The 20,062-nt window shown below is 45.4% G+C and overlaps 1 protein-coding gene across 1 annotated transcript; it reads right to left on the reverse strand.

The window, feature by feature from the left end:
* Window positions 1-999: 999 nt before the first annotated feature.
* On the reverse strand, window positions 1,000-19,549 carry Sec11c (SEC11 homolog C, signal peptidase complex subunit). Its single transcript, XM_041639235.1, has 6 exons — window positions 19,363-19,549; window positions 9,494-9,603; window positions 6,278-6,427; window positions 4,070-4,189; window positions 1,798-1,855; window positions 1,000-1,200 (listed from the first exon to the last, which is right to left on the reverse strand). The coding sequence occupies exons 1-6, from the start codon at window positions 19,447-19,449 to the stop codon at window positions 1,147-1,149; spliced, it is 579 nt and encodes a 192-aa protein (XP_041495169.1). The 5' UTR covers window positions 19,450-19,549; the 3' UTR covers window positions 1,000-1,146.
* Window positions 19,550-20,062: the final 513 nt, after the last annotated feature.

Here is a 20,062-nt window from a genome sequence, read left to right on the forward strand (position 1 = left end):
GCTAACAAGTGTGTACCTCCACACCTGTAGATCAAACTCTGACCCTTATAGTGCAAGGTACTTTACTGAGTTATCTTCCCAGTGCCCCCCCCCAACTCAAATAGTAACTTCTGACACCTTCCATTTGCTTCTCCGGCTTAATCTTTGTTCATAGTGATTATTGCCACCTGAAACCCCAGATATATCTCTTCCACCGACTGTACTGGGAGTTCCATCAAGGCTGGGACTGTGTGTCTCTAGCACCTAAGAGAGTGGCAGGAGTCTCTGTACTTGCTCAGTATTTCCAGGAGAGATTGTTTTTGATACAGGGCTAGTTAGAGTAGAAACAGCTAACTCCACCAAAGAAATCCCTGAGAAATGGAAGGGACTGAGGAAAAAAAAAGACTTCCCTTTACTTCTGTCTTCTCACAGTTTTTCAAAGGTGTATGTGCCGTCTTATAAATATTTATTCATCTGTCTATTTATGTGTATGCATATCCGCCAAGGAATGTATGTGTGCCATGTGACTGCAGGCCAGAGGGCATGAGCTGCCTGACATGGGTCCTGCAAACCAATCCTACTCCTCTGCAAGAGCAGTGAGCTCTCTCAACCAGTGAGCCATCTCTCCAGCTTCCGTGCTGTTTTTATAATTTGCTGAATGCTTTAAATAGCTGCACAAACCATCCCAAAATATATCACAAAAACAAAGCAGATTGCATCTCCTCCTTCTAAAAGGCTGTAGATTCAACTTCATTTGTTTATCAGATTCTGTGTGAATGAATAAAAAGTCATCCTATTCAAAGAGCTTGTTTCCCTCAGACACATCGTTCTGTAAGCGTGGAACTTTATCTCTGAAATCAGTCCCTGGATGTCTCATGTGGACAGTGCCATGCCCCCTCTACAGGCCAGGCCCCGACGCACGGCCCAGTGTCTAGAAGTGCTGCCGACCCCATGAGCCACTACCTCCATCCGCTCAGAGACTGAGCAGACTCCAATCAGAGGCCACAAAAGGAAGCCATCTTTACTGGTGAATCATTTATTTGGACAAGACAAAACCGTCTCCACCTAGTTTCCCTTTATACAGAAAGTGGAACATTTCAAATATATTAGCTTTTCTCTTTTTCAGCAGAATTCATTTCAATCTGGTCCCAGGAACTGCTTCTCGTGTTAGGATTCACGTTTTAGCAGCACATAGGCGCCCATCACAGCCAAAAGAGCATACTGTAAAGAAAGCACAATGGAAAATCATCGTGAGGTCTACACATAAACTCGGGCTCACAGTGTATTCAGATGAAGCCTGCTCAGTGCTAGAGTGAGGACAGACTCAAAAGATGACCTCTCTCCCTTGTTCCCCAAATGAGCTGTTCAGAGCACACTGAATAAAGACCCAAGCACGCACGGATGACTCAGGATCAAATACCTGACAAACACAGTGAATGCCTATTCCTTTATAGGCTTCCTATTGTCTTTCAAGCGATTCCCTAAAATAGAAACTCCATTTTTGCTGCAGTGGTTGATAAATATGATGAGGGTTTTGATGCTACTTCAGCTTAGGTTGAAAATTCTCCATAATAATCAACAATCCTATAAGCACCATTTCACAGCACAGTTAATATAAAAGGTAAAAGTAGCTGTTTTAAATAACTAATCTAAATGCTAATAATTTAGGCTACTATGTTAATTTGTGGGTAAACTACAAATGAACCATAGAAAAACCAATAACAAATCATTTTACAATGACTTCCTATTCACAATTGCACAGGTAAAAGCTCCAACATTTAAAAACATAAGTAAACACACACACACATAAATACCTACCTTGAATTTTGGATAGTCATTCATTATAATGGTGACCATACCAACATAAGGTAAGAACCTAAATTGTGGGAATAAAAAGCAAGAAATATAAAATTTGTTTCCTATATGATGATACAGCATTTACTGCTCTGTACACTGGCCTCATGACACCAGTCTTCCCAGGTACACCATGGTTGCCTCACTAGTGCTCACTCCTTTCTCAAGGCTTGGCAAAACACACGAAGCTAAAGACTGGACAAGTTTTTAAGTGGTTTGACCAGCAAAGCTCTCTAGCTGTTCTTGGTACTGTTAAGATAATTAGCTGAGTCATTTGTACAAGTAGGATAAGCAAATTTTATAAATCTAGCTGATTTTGTTTTTAGGAAGAAAAGTATTCTCAGGTGGCCTATGTAAAAACAGTTACTAGAAAAAGCTTCAAAAAAACAAAAGCAAAAGATTTATATGACCTGAAAAGAAACCAGACAACAAAGCTTGAAAACACACAGAAAATCATCTGGAGCTTAGATAATCATCATGATTTTCATTTCAGTGCTTTTCAAATGTAACAAATGAGTTTACTGAGAAATGAATGCAAACGTGGATCCTGTAACTCACACTCAAATATGACCATGGTCCCAGAGAGGACGGTTCAGAGCAGTGATTGGCCACAAGTTTAGCATCAATATTGAAACAGTGTGTTCCAGCCCCACTGTCTGTACTAGTAAGAAGCAGGTGCCACATCCACAGCACCTTCCAGTCAACACCCAGTGGCTTCTGCCTCTCTCCTGTCTGTGATCTTCATCAGCATTAGAAATACAGGACTGCACAAGGGGCTGGGGGGGGGGGGCGTTAATCCCAGCACTCAGGAGGCAGAGGCAGGAAGATCTCGACAAAGACTGTACTGGCTAGCAGGAAGTTGCCCTGTCTCCCTGCAGACACCTGAGTAAGTGCACCAGCAGGAAGTGGACAACAGTGTGGGATGAGCCCTTATGTCACCACCTGATTAGGGATGATGACCTCACACACAGAAGCTGTCTGGACTGCCTTGTGTAGCTAGCGAGACTGAGATAGCAAGTAGACATTTCTAGCAAGGGTTTTAAACTTGACTTATTATTAACAATTATAAATGGGTTGGTGAGAGAGGGGCAGCATCTCCTTTACTAATTTTTAAAATGAGATGCATTCTATACAGTGTTAATCATAATTAATTCTTAAAATAATCATGCATTTAAAAAATTACCACAAAACTTTCTAATTGTGAGAAGCAAATATAAAATAATCCAATGTCTATCATAAAAAGTCTTCCAAGGTGCTTGCATATGAAATTATGGGTGCCAAAAGAACAGCACTTAGCCACTTAAAGGGTAAAAATGTAGATTTGACACAGAACGCTACTTCCACTTACTGTTGGATAGACTCAACCCTTCCACTTAAACTATGTTACATATGCACACATCTGTTGGGAGAATGCCCAGGACATTCACTGAGATGCTAAGCAGAGCCCATCCCTTGGAAGATTTCTAATCATTGGCATTTAACCCAGCCCTCCACAAATAACTAATCTTTAGGTGAAGGTGTGTTTTGGAAAATAATTAAACCCAAAATATATGTAGTATATTCCAATTCAGTTATAGCTTTTAGGTCCCTGGATAGCTTGAAGTTTTCTTCATTAAAAAATTAATAATTTTCATTGTTCTTGAGTTCTCAGTAGTCCTCATTGTCTGTTATGTTCAGCGAGTCCGGTTTTATCCCAGGCTTTTTCAGACCCAGGAACCCTGATCGCTCTTTGGGCTGACGAGGAAGGGGGACTTGATTGGGGGAGGGGAGGGAAATGTGAGGCGGCGGCAGGGAAGAGACAGAAATCTTTAATAAATAAATAAATTTTTAAAAAAATTAATAATTTTCTATGTGAGAGTGCATTTCCTGTTTGTGTCTGTGCCATGTGTGCAGTGCTCTAGGAGACCAAAAGAAGTGTCAGATACCCACACTGGAGCTGCCATGGAGGTGCTGGGAATTGAACCTGGGTCCTCTGGGAAAGCAGCCAGTGTTCTAAACCACTGAGCCATCTCTCCAGCCCTTGAACATGTTTTGTTGCAGACAGGATCTACCTCACTGGATAGTCCAGGCTTAGGTTTTCTTCATTAGTCTCCCAAGCACAGCCCAGACCTGCTTACAACACTGCGGATGTGCCGGGCTTGTGACAAATGATTCTATTGTCTTACAAGTTTGGTTTCTTCATTCTGAAGTGTTTCCCTGCTGTCTGAAGCATCTGTAACAACAAGTTCATCCTCACCCTCGTGCTCGTCCCACCACGTCCTTCTTCTCCAGCCAGTTCTGGCCTTCTTTGTACAAGCCTCTGTCATCAACTTCATTATTATCCCCTTTAGTCAGAAATTTGATGTCTCCATTATCCCTGAAAAGCAAAATGACGTCCTCTCAGAAGTCATTCTCAGCACGGCATCATTAAAAACATATTAGTTTAACCCAGACATTACAGCCAGACACGAGTATTTAGAAAGCAGTTGAGGAAGACTTGACCTCTCGTTGGTCTAAGTTGATTGCTTACGGATAACCACCGAGCTGAAGCACAGATCTAATGACAATTTCATGGACTTAAATTCTAAAACATTCAAGTAACCCTGACAACCGAAACACAAAGCAAACACAGGGGCAGTGCGGAGGTAGTGACGCACCACCGGCACACAACGTCACCTTTTACTCAGGCGTCCTGGTACTGTAACTAGGGCTGGTACTTAACAACAAGAGTATTAGTGTCATTCATCAGTGGGCAAGATCATGGGACTAGGTCCTGTCCACGTCCACAGCACTCCAAAATGGAATTGGCAATGAACTTTCCATACTTACTTCGGTTGTTCCTCTCAAGTCTGATTCAGTCAGAAATCAGCGGACGTTGACTTGCTGACCTGCACGTGAACTATCACTGATCCTCAGCCCTCACAGAAAAGTCTGGTAAGATGGCTCTCACTCTTATTCTAATATAAACTTGCCCAAACCACACTGCTTTGTGGATAAGGAGATTTAAATGTGGCCGTGCTTTTTTGTAACGGACCTTAAGCTTACCGAATGTACAACTATTAATGCTTTACTTCCTTCACCACTAACACAGTGGTGTAAATCCCATCTGCAGGGAAACACTCACGAATGGCATCAGACAAATGCAGTCAGCAGACAGGAGGGATTCATTACGTGTTCTAAACGGGCACTCACTGTAAACCCGGAAACACAAATCTGTAGGGCTGTGCGGCTATAGAGGGTCTTTCGTCTTTCGGAAAGACAAATGCAAACAGGCACCATCAGAATGAGGCGAGAGGCTGGAGCCTGCAAGCATCTGAAGCCGTGGCTAAAGGAACAAGCTGATTTGTAGTCATGGTTGTACAGACTCAAGAGGGCAAACATCCTGTCACAACTGTGGACATTACAGCAAAGTCGTCACTGTCACAAGGCTGAACACGTCTTCATCTTTAGACATGACCTCCAAATGAGGTGAAAGTCCCGTCACACCAGCCCTGCTTCTTCCTCGGGAAGTTAGCAAGTAGACAGCACGCCACCTTTCAAACAATGCCTGCGTGCAAGCAGTTTGTACTCAGTCTGGATTAGCCAAAGAGCCAGAGTGATGGAGCGAGTATTCCATGGAGCCCTAGAAGCAGCGGAAGGGCTTGAGTACCCAACACCAGAAGTCACTCTCAGTCTCTCCTTGTCCTTCTCACCCCCTCCCCCCATGGTGAAAACGTCACCGTCTTTGAAAACACAGACATACATATCTAGATTTAATGTTATAAGCCATGTACGTAAAAATGCTAATACGAAAGCTGCACAAAGGCAAAGGTGCACACCAAGTACAGAAAAGGTCAATCTCCACACGAAAACTTCCTGTATTTGAGATACAATTAAATGTTTTCATTAAAAAAAAAAAAAGCAGACACTATTAAGGTCTTAGGCCATCCCTGCTACCTAAAGGTGAGGCTGGCTTGGGAGCGGGGGCTGATACAGGACACGTTATGCCCAAATCATGAGGTGCCCTGGGAAAGGAGGTTTTTAACCCACCGAGGGCTGAAGCTACTGCTAAAAACGCCACAGTGACACAGAGAAACAGCTAGCGTTATTACATGTCAGAAGAAAACTCTGGTGTCAAAGTAATCAATCTGGTTAGTGTGATTTTTTTTTTTTTTTGAGACTCCTTCAGACGGCTAATGTAACAGTCCCTTCCATTTGTGCAGCAATCTGGGTTTGTTTTCTGTTTCTACATGTTTTAGTAAGCATTAGCTCACTTAGGTCTCGTAATCGCCCTGGAAGTAACTGTGAGGGGGGGTGAAACACTAGCCCTCCCAGGTTACAGACCCAGTCAGGTCACTAGTGCAGTTTCCCAGTTAATAAACAGCAGAATGAGAACAAATCCGGATCTTTTGATTTTCTCGCTAATCTTTAAAACCATCCACCGAAATTGACAATACCAAAATAAAAACAAATAAAGCCTCTTTACTTTTCATGAACCTTGATTACTCTGTGAACTATCGGAATGTCTCTTCCTTCAACTTTAAAAACAACTATTTCACCAGCTCTGATGGGGTCCTCCCGGAAGTTTGTGAGGAACAGCAGGTCTCCCCTGTGAAAGGCCGGCTCCATACTGCCACTGGAAGAAAACACAAAGTCACCATCAGTGGTACCGAGTGTCCAAAGGGTAGTCAAAGTAAACTCCCAGCCATCATTGGATCCATGTTCACAAGGGTGCTGCTTGCCAAGCCTGGCGCCCCCCCCCCATCAGATAAGGAAATGGCCAGTGAGGAAATAAGCCTCTACTGAGGTTGGGGTCATACATGGGGAGGGCACTGGCAGCTCCTTTTCTCAGTCTATTCTCCCTCCTTGAACGAGTACCGCCTTGGAGCTGAACCAAGAATAGTATCACTCTGAAGTAAAAGCTGCCTACTATGGCCTTAAAAAACAGTCCCACCTCCACAAACATATTTCATTCGGAAATGCACACTGTTAGTTCTGGTTAATGTCTAGGACTGGACCTTCATTTCATGCCCAGCCTCAGCACCCACAACACTGCAGGTCTTCTCAAGGGATGAGAAACAAATGAATCTAGCGAGAGCAGGCTCTGTCCTAAAGCATGCGAAGGGCGGGAACAAAATCTGAACCTGTTTGGCCCCTTGCAGCGTCAACCTTTGGCCGTGTTCTACAAGAGCCCGATGCTGACACATATTATTGGTGAGGAAGGCGACACATTATCTCTATGGGAATAGTTCAAGTCTATGCCAAGATGTCTGATGCAGTTGAGGTAAACTGCAGTCTGCTGGGAACTGAGAGTTAAATGTCACGCATAGGACAAGAATATGCACTATAAATGGGACTTCAGAGGAGCTGGGCAACCAAGGTGAGCTAGTGCTGCTCATTAGGAAGGAGAAAGAAACAGGCTAACTGAAGCCCTGGGGCCTTCAAAGGAGAGTGTGGTTCACCACTGGACCTCCTTCCCACCACCCAGTGCTGGTGCCCACAAGCTTCCCTGCAGACAGAAGGCAGGGAGGAGATACGTGGCCTGCCACTGAGCACCTGTGAGGTTCTGTGTTAAAGTGAAACCCGTGCTGAGTATAAGGGGAAAGGGCTGACGACAGAACTAAGGGAGAGAAAGAGAACAGCTGAACAAAACAAACTGACCCCAACACAGACTCTCATTGTGTCCTCCTCTGAAAGCAATCTGTGCTTCAAACTTTTGTTTTCTTTTACAGAACAACAGTCAAAATGCCTAATTTCTCCATCAATGGCTTCATCTTTATTTCTTCAACAAATTTCCCAAAGCCACCAGCAAGGAGGCAACGTTAGAAAACTCTCTAGGTCGTGACAATGGATTGTACTGACAAAAGACACGCCCTCCAAATACCAGGAGTGAGAGGGGGCACTGTAATCCAGCAATTCTCCAAGGTCAGGAGCATTAACTTGCAGGTATCCTTCTGTGGCTAGGGGCCTCTAAGAGACACAAGGACTTCACCAGCTCATGACTTCAAGTCAGACCATTTACAACTATAAAGGATGCTGTTGTTAAAAGTCCCTGTGTACTGCAATCTCACAGAAATACCTGTGTGCACATGTGTGATCTGAAGGGAGCCCGGTAATCTTTGATCCAGTGTTATTCTACCAAAAATAATCTTGAAATGCTTGAGACTTGACCTCAATGGGCCTCTGCGTAAGAGGGTCCATCTAGAGTCTTGAGACTTGACCTCAATGGGCCTCTGTGTAAGAGGGTCCATCTAGAGCCCTCCTCTCCCTCTTGCATCTGAAGACTGAGCACACTGCCTCACACATGCCTCACAGATGCTCAGCCACTGAGATCCATCCCTGGCCCCTTTCTCTTAAAAAGGCTTGAGGGTTTTTATTTCTCCTTCTTTCTTCCCTTGCTTCCTTCCCCCAGCTCCCTTGTTAAGGATAAAACTCAGGACCTTAACTTGCTTTGCCAATAAATGACATCCTAAGCCCTCTTTCAAAACAAAAGAAAAACCCCTCCAAGCTATCATCCCTTTGAACAGTCTCTGAGCAGAAGTATAACCATCTAAGTACATAAAGTGAAGCAGGGTTATGGGGTCCAGGATCCAGGAGCCTGGTCCTTTTCTCACTCCTCATGCGCCACAGGGCCCCCTGGGCACTCCTGAAACAGTGTCAACACTGATGAGTCAAGGATCCTGCTGCTCCTCTGTGAGCTACACTTCTTCAGGCATGTACAATTATGAACACCGCAAATCCATTCCTTGGCTAGTCACACAAAGGTGCCCTGGGGAAGTCTAAACACAGCTGCAGCCCAGCAGAGCCCGAAGGAGAGGCACTGGTTTGGGAGCAAAAGCCCCATAGTGTGACCTTGGTTCCTGGACTGGTTAGCTATGACTCATCAAGTGACCACAATTGCCCCCCTTCTGCCCCCAAACAACAAAGAGGCTCTATTGCTACCAACAGTAGAGACTTAATGATGTCAGACACACTGGACAAAGCGCCATGAAGCACCTGCTGGCTGCCAAACAGGGCCATTTGATTTCAAATGGACTGAAGATTCTCCCCTGAATAACTTTACAGCTGCACAAAGTTGGCAATATTCACTCTTCTAAAGCATAGAGATATATTTTCATAAGCATGACAGTCTCCAGGAGCCAGAGGCCATCGACATCTGACTCTAGGAGACTGGAGGGACACACGCTCGTTCTACTGGGTATTGCTTAGCATTTTAAACTAGTTAGGTATAAAGGTCAATTTGTATACCAACAATGCATTATCCCACTTTGTTGAACTGTTGTTCCAATACACTAAAAGCACCAGCATCAACAAGCTCTTAAACAGTAGGTCATAACCCCTTTGGGGGACAAATGACTCTATCAGGGGGTCACCTAAGACCATCGCAAAACACAGATATTTACATTACAATTCATAAAAGTAGCAAAATTACAGTTATAAAGTAGCAACGAAAATACTTTCCTCACCAGAACATGAGGAACTGTAGTAATGGGTGGCAGCATTAGGAAGGTTGAGAACCACTACTCTAAAACATCATTTGAAAAAGACAGCATTTTTCAATAAATATCAGAAAACAAAACACACTCAATAACCTTCAATAAAGAAGCTTGAGTATTTTATCCCAATAAAATATGAACTCACGACTGTCACACAAGGCACAGGGAATCAGTGCGATGGGATGAGGACCAGGATCAGGTCTTACCTCAGCACCACCACGATGGGACTCTCGCTGCCCGTGAGAACAATTAAGCCTTTCCATATCATGAGGGCTGAAGACACGATCATGGCAAAGTTTAAAACCTGGTAGTAGAGCTGGAACGAAAAGGCCAAATCCAAAGTGAAAACTGACGGCAGAATATCCAATATTCACACAACAGAGTTTGGATGTACTTACAAAATTTAACAAGGTATAATTTTAGGACTAGTAGTATTTCAACTTTTACTTACTGGATAAGCCTTCCAAATAACAACTCCAAGTCAGTGAGAAAAGAGGAGGAAACAGCTATCTCTTTGACCAGTTTGATCAGCCATGGACTCTGCCCAAGTGACTGCTACACACCCTCACTTTCAATAACCCTGTACAACAAGAGGGTACTGCCACCAGCAGTGGGCCTAATGACCTCAGACACACTGGACAGAGCATCCTAGGCATCTTCTTTCTGGCTCCCAAAGATGATCACTTGGTTTCAAATGGACTGAAGATGTTCCCCAAGGAGGTTGGTTATAGCTTTGGGGTTCCCTAGCACCTCAAACACTAAACATTTCTCCTAGCAGAATTCAACCACTGGCAGCTTCTATTGCAGCTTAGTACAGATGTAGCTTAGAGCTGTGCAGCCCTGGAGTCTGGCACGTCTAAACTTCTCCTAAACTGTGCCTTTGCCCGTGGCTAAACAGCTCCAAATGGAACCTAAACAGTAGGCCTCTGCTTCTGACACAACTTAAATACATGTTTGTTTAAATGCTCTATAAATACTTCAAAGGGTGAGCAGTAAATATTTGGTTAAGAACACAGGTACAGGAGTCACAAAAGTCAACAGGTCAGGGCTCACCCTGACTCCTGCATGTGTGCTGAGGTACAGCCTCTTCTTTGCCCCAGCTGTCTGCCATACCTGTCAACCCCAGGAGGCTAAAGGGCAAACCAACATCTGTACACATCCCAACTCCCTTCCAACAGTAGCTGAACTGTAATCTGGATGCCCCCCCATCCTTCATGTGGCCACACAAACTAAAGTTAGCCTTCTTAGCACTACCCAATAGGCAAGTTCCTCAGGCTCTGCCCTTCCTGCAATGTAAGAAGGCACCTGACTTTGGTACCTATCTGCCTCAGTCTTCCTCACCACAAGCCCTGAAAGTGTCAAGATGATTTGCAGAACCATTTGGATGCTGTTGACTCAACTCTTGACCCATCTCCAGCAACTTTCTTCCCTTCCCTTGCCCTGGAATGGAAACTACTTCAAGGCCGTATCTCTGACTCAGTGCTCCCTCCTGCCTGGCTCTGTATGCCCTAGGTACCTGGACACTGACAGCTGTGGGCTGTTCCTTCAGGACTTCTGCCTCTCACCTAAGCTTTCGATCCTTGGCACACGACATGTGCACACTGATGTCCAACACCTTCCACAGGCCTGGCAGCCTTTACTCCACATACTTTTGTTTATCTTTGCAGGGGATAAAATTTCAGTCTTCCATCCGGGAAAAGAAGCCCCTTGAGTGGAATGGGTAGGAATGGGTATTTCACATGACTCGATTTTAGGGAAAAGAGGAGATCTTCTTCAGCCTCTCCTCTTTTCCTTCTTCATTTCTAGAGACATCTGCTACAAGCAATTGAGTTTCAAGGATTCTGCGCCACAGGAAGCATCTTTACTCAGCTTCCCCAGAGCTTCTCGGCGTTTTTACTTTCTCAGACTACTTCAGCTACCATTTTCTAATCTGTCTTCCAGCTCCTAGAACCTGGTGATCTTGTTTCCTCCCCTGGACTCCCTATCTTGAAACAGCTGATGACTAAACATCTCCTTTTAGTGTGCTTCAGAAGAAGTGAAATTAGCTAAGCTAAATCCCATCTGAAGATTCTATCAGCTTTGCATACTTCCTTTTGGAGTGAGTATGGAACAGGAGCCAGATCACAGGGCTCTGAACATCATTTCCGCAAATATTCTAATTTAACTTTAGCTGAAACAATGAGGAGAAATGGACTGGTTTGGGGTTCTGGGACTCGATCTCAGTGTGGTGTACTGTATACTTTGAGATAATGACAAGATTTTTTAATTGATTTTTATTGAGCTATACATTTTTCTCTGCTCCCCTCTCTGCCTCTCCCCTCCCCTTCAACCCTCTCCCAAGGTCCCCATGCTCCCAATTTACTCAGGAGATCTTGTCTTTTTCTACTTCCCATGTAGATTAGATCTATATAAGTCTCTCTAAGGTCCTCTGGGATTGTGATTTGTAGGCTGGTTCTCTTTGTTTTATGTTTAAAACCCACTTATGATTGAGTACATGTGAAATTGTCTTTCTGTGTCTGTGTTACCTCGCTCAATATGATGTTCTCTAGCTTGGTGCTGGCATAATTGGATATCAACATGTAGAAGAATGAAAATAGATCCATATCTATCATCATGCACAAAACGCAAGTCCAAATGGATGAAACACCTCAACATAAAGCCAGCCACACTGAACCTCATAGAAGAGAAAGTGGGAAGCACATTTGAACGCATTGTTACAGGGAACTACTTCCTAAATATAACCCCAGCAGCACAGACACTGAGAGAAACAATTAATAAATGGGACCTCCTGAAACTGAAAAGCTTCTGTAAAGCTTTTCAGAAGGACATGGTTAACAAACAAAACAACAGCCTACAGAGTGGGAAAAGATCATTACTAACCCCACATCAGACAGAGGTCTGATCTCCAAAATAAACAAAGAACTCAAGAAACTGGTTATCAAAAGAACAAATAATACAATTTAAAAAATGGAGAATAGACCTAAACAGAGAACTCTCAACAGATGAATCTAAAATGACTGAAAGACACTTAAGAAATGCTCAACATCCTTAGTCATCAGAGAAATGCAAATCAAAACAACACTGAGATTCCATCTTACACCTGTAAGAATAGCCAAGATCACAAACACTGATGCTGGAGAGGTTGTAGGGTAAAAGAAACACTCCTGCATTGCTGGTGGGAGTGCAAGCTGGTACAGCCCCTTTGGATATCAGTGTGGCGACTTCTCAGAAAATTAGGAAACAACCTTCCTCAAGGCCCAGCAATATCACTTTTGGGTATATACCCAAAGGATGCTCAATTGTACCAGAAGAACATGTGCTCAACTATGTTCATAGGAGCATTGTTTGTCATAGCCAGAACTTGGAAACAATCCAAATGCCCATCTACAAAAGAATGGACAAGGAAAATGCGGAACATTTACACAATGGAGTACTACACAGCTGAAAAAAATAATGACACCAAGATTTTTTTTTTTTAATGACAAGATTTTTAAAGCTTTAGCAGAAACAAGTGATAAATGTTTGAAGTGACAGATACACTAATCACTGGTTTGGTTACACAATGTAAACATGACTGAAAGGTCACACGGTACCCCATAAAGTGACAAGTTAATAAATGTTTAATATACAACAAAATGTGTTTTTAAAATGGCCCGCAGAAATGCAGCCAAGGACACTGAGGAAGGCCTAGCAGGGAAGGGTCCTGACTCCCGAGTGTGGAGCTCCACTCCACACTGCAATCATCTGGCAGGCCTGAGGGAAGCACTGCAAAGGAGCTTCCAGATGACACCCAGGCTACTAGCTTGTGCCCACAAGGGCCACTGTACTTTACTACTGGTTTTCAACAGCATCTAAACATTGGAATCACATGATCAAGCTTAGGAAAGCAGTCCAACTGAATCCATGACAGGAAACACCAGCATCCATGTTTCCTGCACATCCACTGAGAGTTTCTGATGCGGGGGATAAGGGGAGGGACTAACCCACTGTTCCAAATCTTCCTTTCCAATCAGCTTATGTCACTTCACCATGAATTCTTCCTCCATATTACACCTCCACCCCCCCACCCCAGCTATTGATGTCCCTTCTCCTTCAAGGTCAAAGGTCTCAAAGGAGCTGCTGTCATAGGTAGAAACTCCATCCATTCTGAACATTTCATCCCCCTGCCAGTTCCTCCTCCACCTGAACCTTCAAATGCTGCCATCAGCACCATCATGGTAACTCCTCCCAAGACTGAGGTTCCCAACTACCTGAAGTAGTGTGACTCTTTAAAGGTAACTCAAATAGCTCATGTCAGAGTTGGCCGTACCTTTTCTGAGCAGCCAAGTAGTTCTGCTGTCATTACTCTCACCAAGTCACTAACAGAGCCCCATTGTAAGAGCATCTACAAGTCTTCTAACCCACTCCACAGCCAAGCTTGCTTTCAGGGTCATCTGGATACCCCTGTGCTGTGCATAAGCCCTTCAGCTGCAGCCCACTCTCTAATACGGCCTCAGACGCGCCATGCCTGACAGATAACCTCACCCCCAGTTTCAGCCGGTGAGACTCACCAAGCCCAGCCACACTTGTGCTATCTATCAGTGCTTCAAACTGTACACATGCCTTTCTACTTCGAGCCCTTTACCAGTGGTGTGCTCTGCCCAGAAAGCTTTTCCTGGACTCTTGGCTTATCCAAAGCTCATTCATTCTCAAGTCCCACTTTTAGCATCGGTGCCCCAGGGAAGCCTTCCTCTGCGTACTAGACTAAGAGTCAGCAAACTTCCCATTTAAAGAGCCAGACAGTAAATAGTCTAGATTGATATGCCACATCATAACTATCAACACCACTTAGCTCTGCCATTGGATTGCAAAAGTAGCCACAGACAATATCTAAAAGAACTTACATGGCTGTGTGCCAATCAAACCTTCTAAAAGCTGGCGAAGCACTGGAACTTGCCAGTCTCTGCTGTAGGCCAGTCTCACGTTCCCACCGTGCAGCATCCATCACCAGTTAGACACATACTCCCCTCCTTGTCTTTCCCACTAGACTGTGAATTTCACAATGGCGAGGATCATTTCACACCTTGTTCAGAACTGCGTTCTCAATATTCAACCCAGGTCTGGCAACAGTCAGAATTCAATTTGCTAAATAATGACAAACACCTTTAATAAACACTGAATGCAAACAAACCAAGTATAGGGAAACTAGACTGCCAACAAGAGGTTAAAACTTAAAAGCTGTAATTTTCCAGTGAGGAAGTATAAGCAGCAAGTAAACACTTGAAAGGTTCAAACCCATAATCCTCCCTCTCCTTCCCTGCAAATACAAAGTTTCAGTTTTTGTAATTCTAACACTCAGGACTAGTACCAAAGGTTACACTGTGGGAAACCACAAGTTAATGTAAGCACTCTCAACTAGCATTAATGTCAGGAGATTACTATCAGCCTGGGATTCCTATGTAAGAATCCCATCTAAAACAGATAAGAAATTAGACTCCAATGATATGTATATCAATCTCATTTCTAATAATGAGGGAAATTAGAAAATGGCAGATTAGCCCACTATGTCAAATAATGAGTAAACAACTTTCATATCAAACACTAAGTATACTGAGTAAAATGGTGTCACCTGCAATAAGACCTTGGGCAAACTGTAAGCACAAGGAGGTGGTCCAAGGCACAGCCAGAGGCGATCGTAGGATAATAGAGTTACAAGTCATTGAGTTTCTGGGTGTGTGTGGAAGCAGAGAGCAACCTCAGCTGCCATTTCTCAGGATGCCCTCTGTGGTGGCCTGAATGGAAACGGTCCCCATGGGGTAATAAAGAGTGACAGACACTATTAGGAGGGAAAGCCTTGATGGAGGAAGTGTGTTGCTGGAAGTGGGCTTTGAGCTTTGAAATGCTCAAACCAGGCCCAGTGTCACTCTCTCTTCCTGCTGCCTCTCCAGCACCATGTCTGCCTGTGTACCACCATGCTTCCCACCATGACACCTCAGAACTGTGAGCCAGCTCCAATTAAACGTTTTCCTTTATAAGAACTGTTGTGGTCGTGATGTCTCTTCACAGCAGTAAAAGCCCTAACTAGGACACCATCCATGTTGATTTTTGAGACAGGTTCTCTTACTAGGCTGGTTAACCAGAGAGCCTCAAGGATCTGCCTGTCACTACTTCTACAGCCCTGGAACTAAAGCATACATCACTAGATCTTTTGATGAGTTTCTGAGGCGGGGGAGGGGGGTGTCAAACTCAGTAAAGCAAGCACTTTCTAAACTGAGCTATCTCTTCAGCACCAAGCATTGATTTTCTTCTTGTGCTGGCTAGTTTTCCGTCAACTTGACACAGGCTAGAGCCCTAGGAAAGAGGTAACATCGATTATGAAAGTGCCCCCACCAGACTGGTTTGTGGGCAAGCCTGTGGTGAATTTCCCTACTTGATAACTGATGTGGGGGAGGGACCTAGCTCTCTGTGGGCAGTGCTGCCCCTGGGCTGGTGATCCCCAGGGGACAGAGTAGAATGCAGGCTGAGCAAGTCAGTAAGCAGCATCCTGCCATAGCTTCTGCTTCAGTTTCTGACTCTGAATTCCGGCCCTTACTTCCCTTGACAATGCTCTACACGTTGTAAGATGGAATGAGCCCTGTCCTCCTCAAACTGAATTTGATTACGGTGTTACATGGCAACAGAAACCCTAAGTCACCTCTTCAAAATTTCTACGGTAAGCAGGGGTTGATTCAAAACTCTAATGTATGTATGGCCACTAAAATGATCACCTTGAGGAGTAACAACACATGAAAATGCATTGAGATGATGTGGCAAAAGAAAAGCAGACCTCAAAAATGTCTCTTGCCAATGTCACCACCTGGTGAAAAGAAGTGATTGGAAGCGATCGTAAGAGATTCAACTGCAAGTAGAACAGGAAAAGAAATGTAAAATAACTTATGGTATTTTGGTGCTGTTTACCGGTCTAGTTGGCGTTGTGAACCTGGGAAAGTGGGGCCTAGAAATGAGGTGGACTGAAGTCTCATGCAGGAGACAACTTTATTCAGAGCACCAGACAGCTTATACTCTGAGGGTTAAGAAGAAATCACAGGAGTGAGCTGTTCAATCACAGGGCAAGCCACATGTTTTCCCATAGAGGCACATGAATAACAACAGCTGACGTGAACTCACTCCTATCCTCGACACCTGGGAGGGCACAAAAACACACTCTAAGAACAACTCTGTGTTAAAAAAAAAAAAAAAGGCTAGCCGGGCGGTGGTGGCGCACGCCTTTAATCCCAGCACTCAGGAGGCAGAGGCAGGCGGATCTCTGTGAGTTAGAGACAAGCCTGGTCTACAAGAGCTAGTTCCAGGACAGGCTCCAAAACCACAGAGAAACCCTGTCTCAAAAAACCAAAAAAAAAAAAAAAAAGGCTGAGGTCACAAGACTCTCGTCTTGTTGGAGTTGTCTCTCAAGCACTCAGAATTCTCACACGACTCCATTCTTGGACTGAGTTCCAAGATGGTGTAATTAATATGAGAGTAGAAAAAGAACTATAATAACTCAATACTAAAGTCATGAGCCATTTTTAACTACTTGGCTATTGTATCTATTTGCTCATTATGAAACTAGCACAGTATTCTCAGAAGAGCAAAAAGAGAGGTATACTAACTGGGCCCCTTAAACCACAGCCTCTAAAAGCAGGTGTCACTGGCCTCAAGCCTTCCCTGCTTAGAAGGTCTGATTTAGAGAATGGTGTGTATAAACAACAGCTGTTTCGTTATGAACTACAGATTGGGTTGGGAAAGTCCCAAACCATAATTTTAAATAAGAACTGCCAATTTTTTGATAGGTTTTCAAACCACCAGCTTCTATCTCGACAAAAAGCAAATTACAAGCTTGTACCACTTATTTAATAAGAACTCTGAGTTAAGAACACATTTCCCCAGTATGATTCTCTGTGCCCGAAAACAAATCGCCGTGAGGTAATAAAATCAATTCCTTAAGAACACTTCCTCTGATAAAGGCTAAAGAGGCAGCAAATACACAAAAAGCTAGCAATCGAGCTCGCTGCAAGACCACAGGTCATACTTCAGACACCCCACCATTAAGGCATCCACAAAGCTGAGTGCGCGTTTGGCAACCAGGAATAGAAACATTCATTTTGACTGAAAAGCAGACAGGCTGAACCCCTTCCAAAAACACCTCATCACACTTGTGCGGCGCCTCGGGTTGTTCCTCATTTTGGCTTACCAAATAACAACCCCAACAGAGTCTTAACGTAAGCCCACACCCCATCCCTGGAATCAGCCCCTTGCAAGGAGTTTGAGGCAAACATTTCAGGCCAGATATGTTGGCCACAGAGCCGCAAAAACGCCAGTCACTGTACTCCTTCCTTCCTTCCTCGCTGCAGAGACAAAGAGCCCTTGTCTTGCATGTGGCTCTTATTTAGGAAGCAGGAGCAGTAGAGAAAGGGGGTCTTGCTTCAAGGTCTGACAGGTGTCATAGGATCCTGTTATGAAGGGGAAAGACAAAGAAGCAAGCAAAAGACAAGTTCTTCCCAACTATTAAAAAAAAAGTACAGAAACTGAGCTTATGAATTTTAATTAGTAGACCAGCAAAACATCACAACAAGCCACTGACCCAAGTGACCCAATGGGCCAAGTGGGAGAGAAATTGATACATCCATCTAAGGCCTTCTCTGATAGCCTCCAATGATAGCCATTAGTAATCAGTATCAAAGATCTGAAGACTCTATCCAATCATCTAAATTTAAAATAAAGCTGTTCTTCCTATGACCAGCGTCCACCCTTGGGGCATTAGTTATTGCTGTTCCAAGCTAGTGATAATCCCTACTAAAACCCCTCATAGCCACACAGACCACGGAGACCCAGCAGCCCAGCTAGACACAACCAGATCTTAAGCACTTCAGAAAGTCCAAGTCACCAAACTGTCCCATATGGCTGTATTTTTCTGAAATTCTACAGAAAAAGGAGGGGGGTAGGAGACAGAGAAGAGAAGAAGGGGAAGGGGGAGGGAGGAGAAAGAGGAAGAAGAGAGGCTGAGGGAGGGAAAGGGAGCTAATGTGCCCCAAAATTAGCTGTGCTCTCTCATCCTCAGAGCTGCCTCCTCCATGCAGTGGAACAAATACCTCTGAGGGTCCTCCAAATCAGGCAACACCATGTTCTGCCCTCTTCAAGAAAGACCGCACTTTTCTATTTCTTGCCTCAGTGTGTCATCGTCGGTCATAGCAGCTGCTATCTGTCAAGATATAGGGGCGCTACAGTACCTAGAAGCTTGCCTAATCCTACTTTTCCGGGCTGATGGAGGAAATGATGATGCACAGTAAGAGATGAAGTGGGGGGGGGGGGAAGACGCACAAAAAGAAACTTTGTCCCGGCGGGCTTCTTACAGAGCAGTGAAAAATGAAGTCCAGCTGTCCAACCCCTGCCCCCCCCCCCGGAGTCCCTGCAACCCTAACGGTCTTCTATACAGACGGTGCTGCAAGACGGATGGAATCAGAAAGTTAGAAGAAACTTCTGCGATCCTTTAAGGAACACTGATACGGTCTACGATGACTGAGCACCCCTTGGAACGCAGAAGCATCCCCGCATCCCGATGCACGCCCCCAGAACACCAACCCCTCCCCCCAGCGCCGAAGAAAGCCCTTCGGGAGTCATCCTTGAACAGCTCCCACGGTAAGAAAGTTCTTCCCTTCCCCTCTGCCTGCCTCTTAGCCCCGAGCAACGGCGCGCAGCCAGGCCTCTGGAGCGCCACAGGGAAAGCTGCTCCCTCTTCACTCAGTGGCCCTCAAAAAACGCGCGGACAGCTGTCACTTGCGCTCCAGTCATCTCTCTTCACTTCCGCAAGCGCGTGTGACATCCATTGCGCTCCCCTTCCCGCTCCCCCTTCCCAGTTTGCGCTAGCCAGTGCAGGAAGGCAAACACTTGCCCACACGTGGGTCTGGGAAGATCTGAACCCGGGGCCTCGGGAAGCCAGGGAGCTCCGGTCACACGGAGCTGCCCTTGCCGGAGCGAGCCTCACCGGGGAAACCCCAACTCCTGCAGCCGCAGCGGGTCCCGGTGCACCCGGCGCGCCCCCCACCCGAGCCTCTGTTACCTGTCGTTTGTTCATCTTCCTCAAGTCTCCAAAGATGTCCAGGCTGGACGTGGGGAGATGCGTCCCCACGGCGCCCGCGCGTACCATGGCGGGGTCTCTGGGGGCCCGGGTGGCCCGCCGGCTCCGTCTGTCACACACAGCTGCGGAGCACCGGCAGGCCCCGCCCACCAGCCCGCATCCTGGAGGCCACGTGACCAGAGTCTCTCGTGCGCTTCTGGGAATCGTAGTCTCGTGAGGCTCAGATCACCCCTAGGCCCTGGAGAAACTGGGAGAGTGGGGAACTACGACTTCCAGAATGCTACGGGTGGAGAGCCTCGGCCAGTGAAGACCCAGGGCTCCCGGGGAGCGTGGCGAACGGGCTCTGAAGCCTCGGTCAAGCCGTCTAGGAGACTGTGAAGCAGCCGGCGAGCCGCTTGTCTAGATGGAAACTCAGAGAAGTGACTGCTCGAAAAGAGCGGAACTCCAAGACTCTGGTCAGGCGCCAGCCGGACACCTAAAGCTCCCTCGCTCTCACCTAGCCGTGTATCTTGGCCATTGGATGACTGCCGCTAGGAAAGGCGGGGCTTCTTCTGCCCTGCGGGCGGGCTGTGAAAAAATTGGAGCGGGGCCTAAAGATGGGCATGTCGGGTGGGCGGGGCCTGTGAGAGGCGGGAGTTTTGAAGCGGTGCGGTACCGCGCTGTGGAAGAAAATAGCTGGATC

Source organism: Microtus oregoni, unplaced genomic scaffold, assembly GCF_018167655.1.
Source record: "Microtus oregoni isolate MIOR12 unplaced genomic scaffold, Mior012 000057F_ref0000458, whole genome shotgun sequence".
Classification (NCBI taxonomy): Eukaryota; Metazoa; Chordata; class Mammalia; order Rodentia; family Cricetidae; genus Microtus; species Microtus oregoni.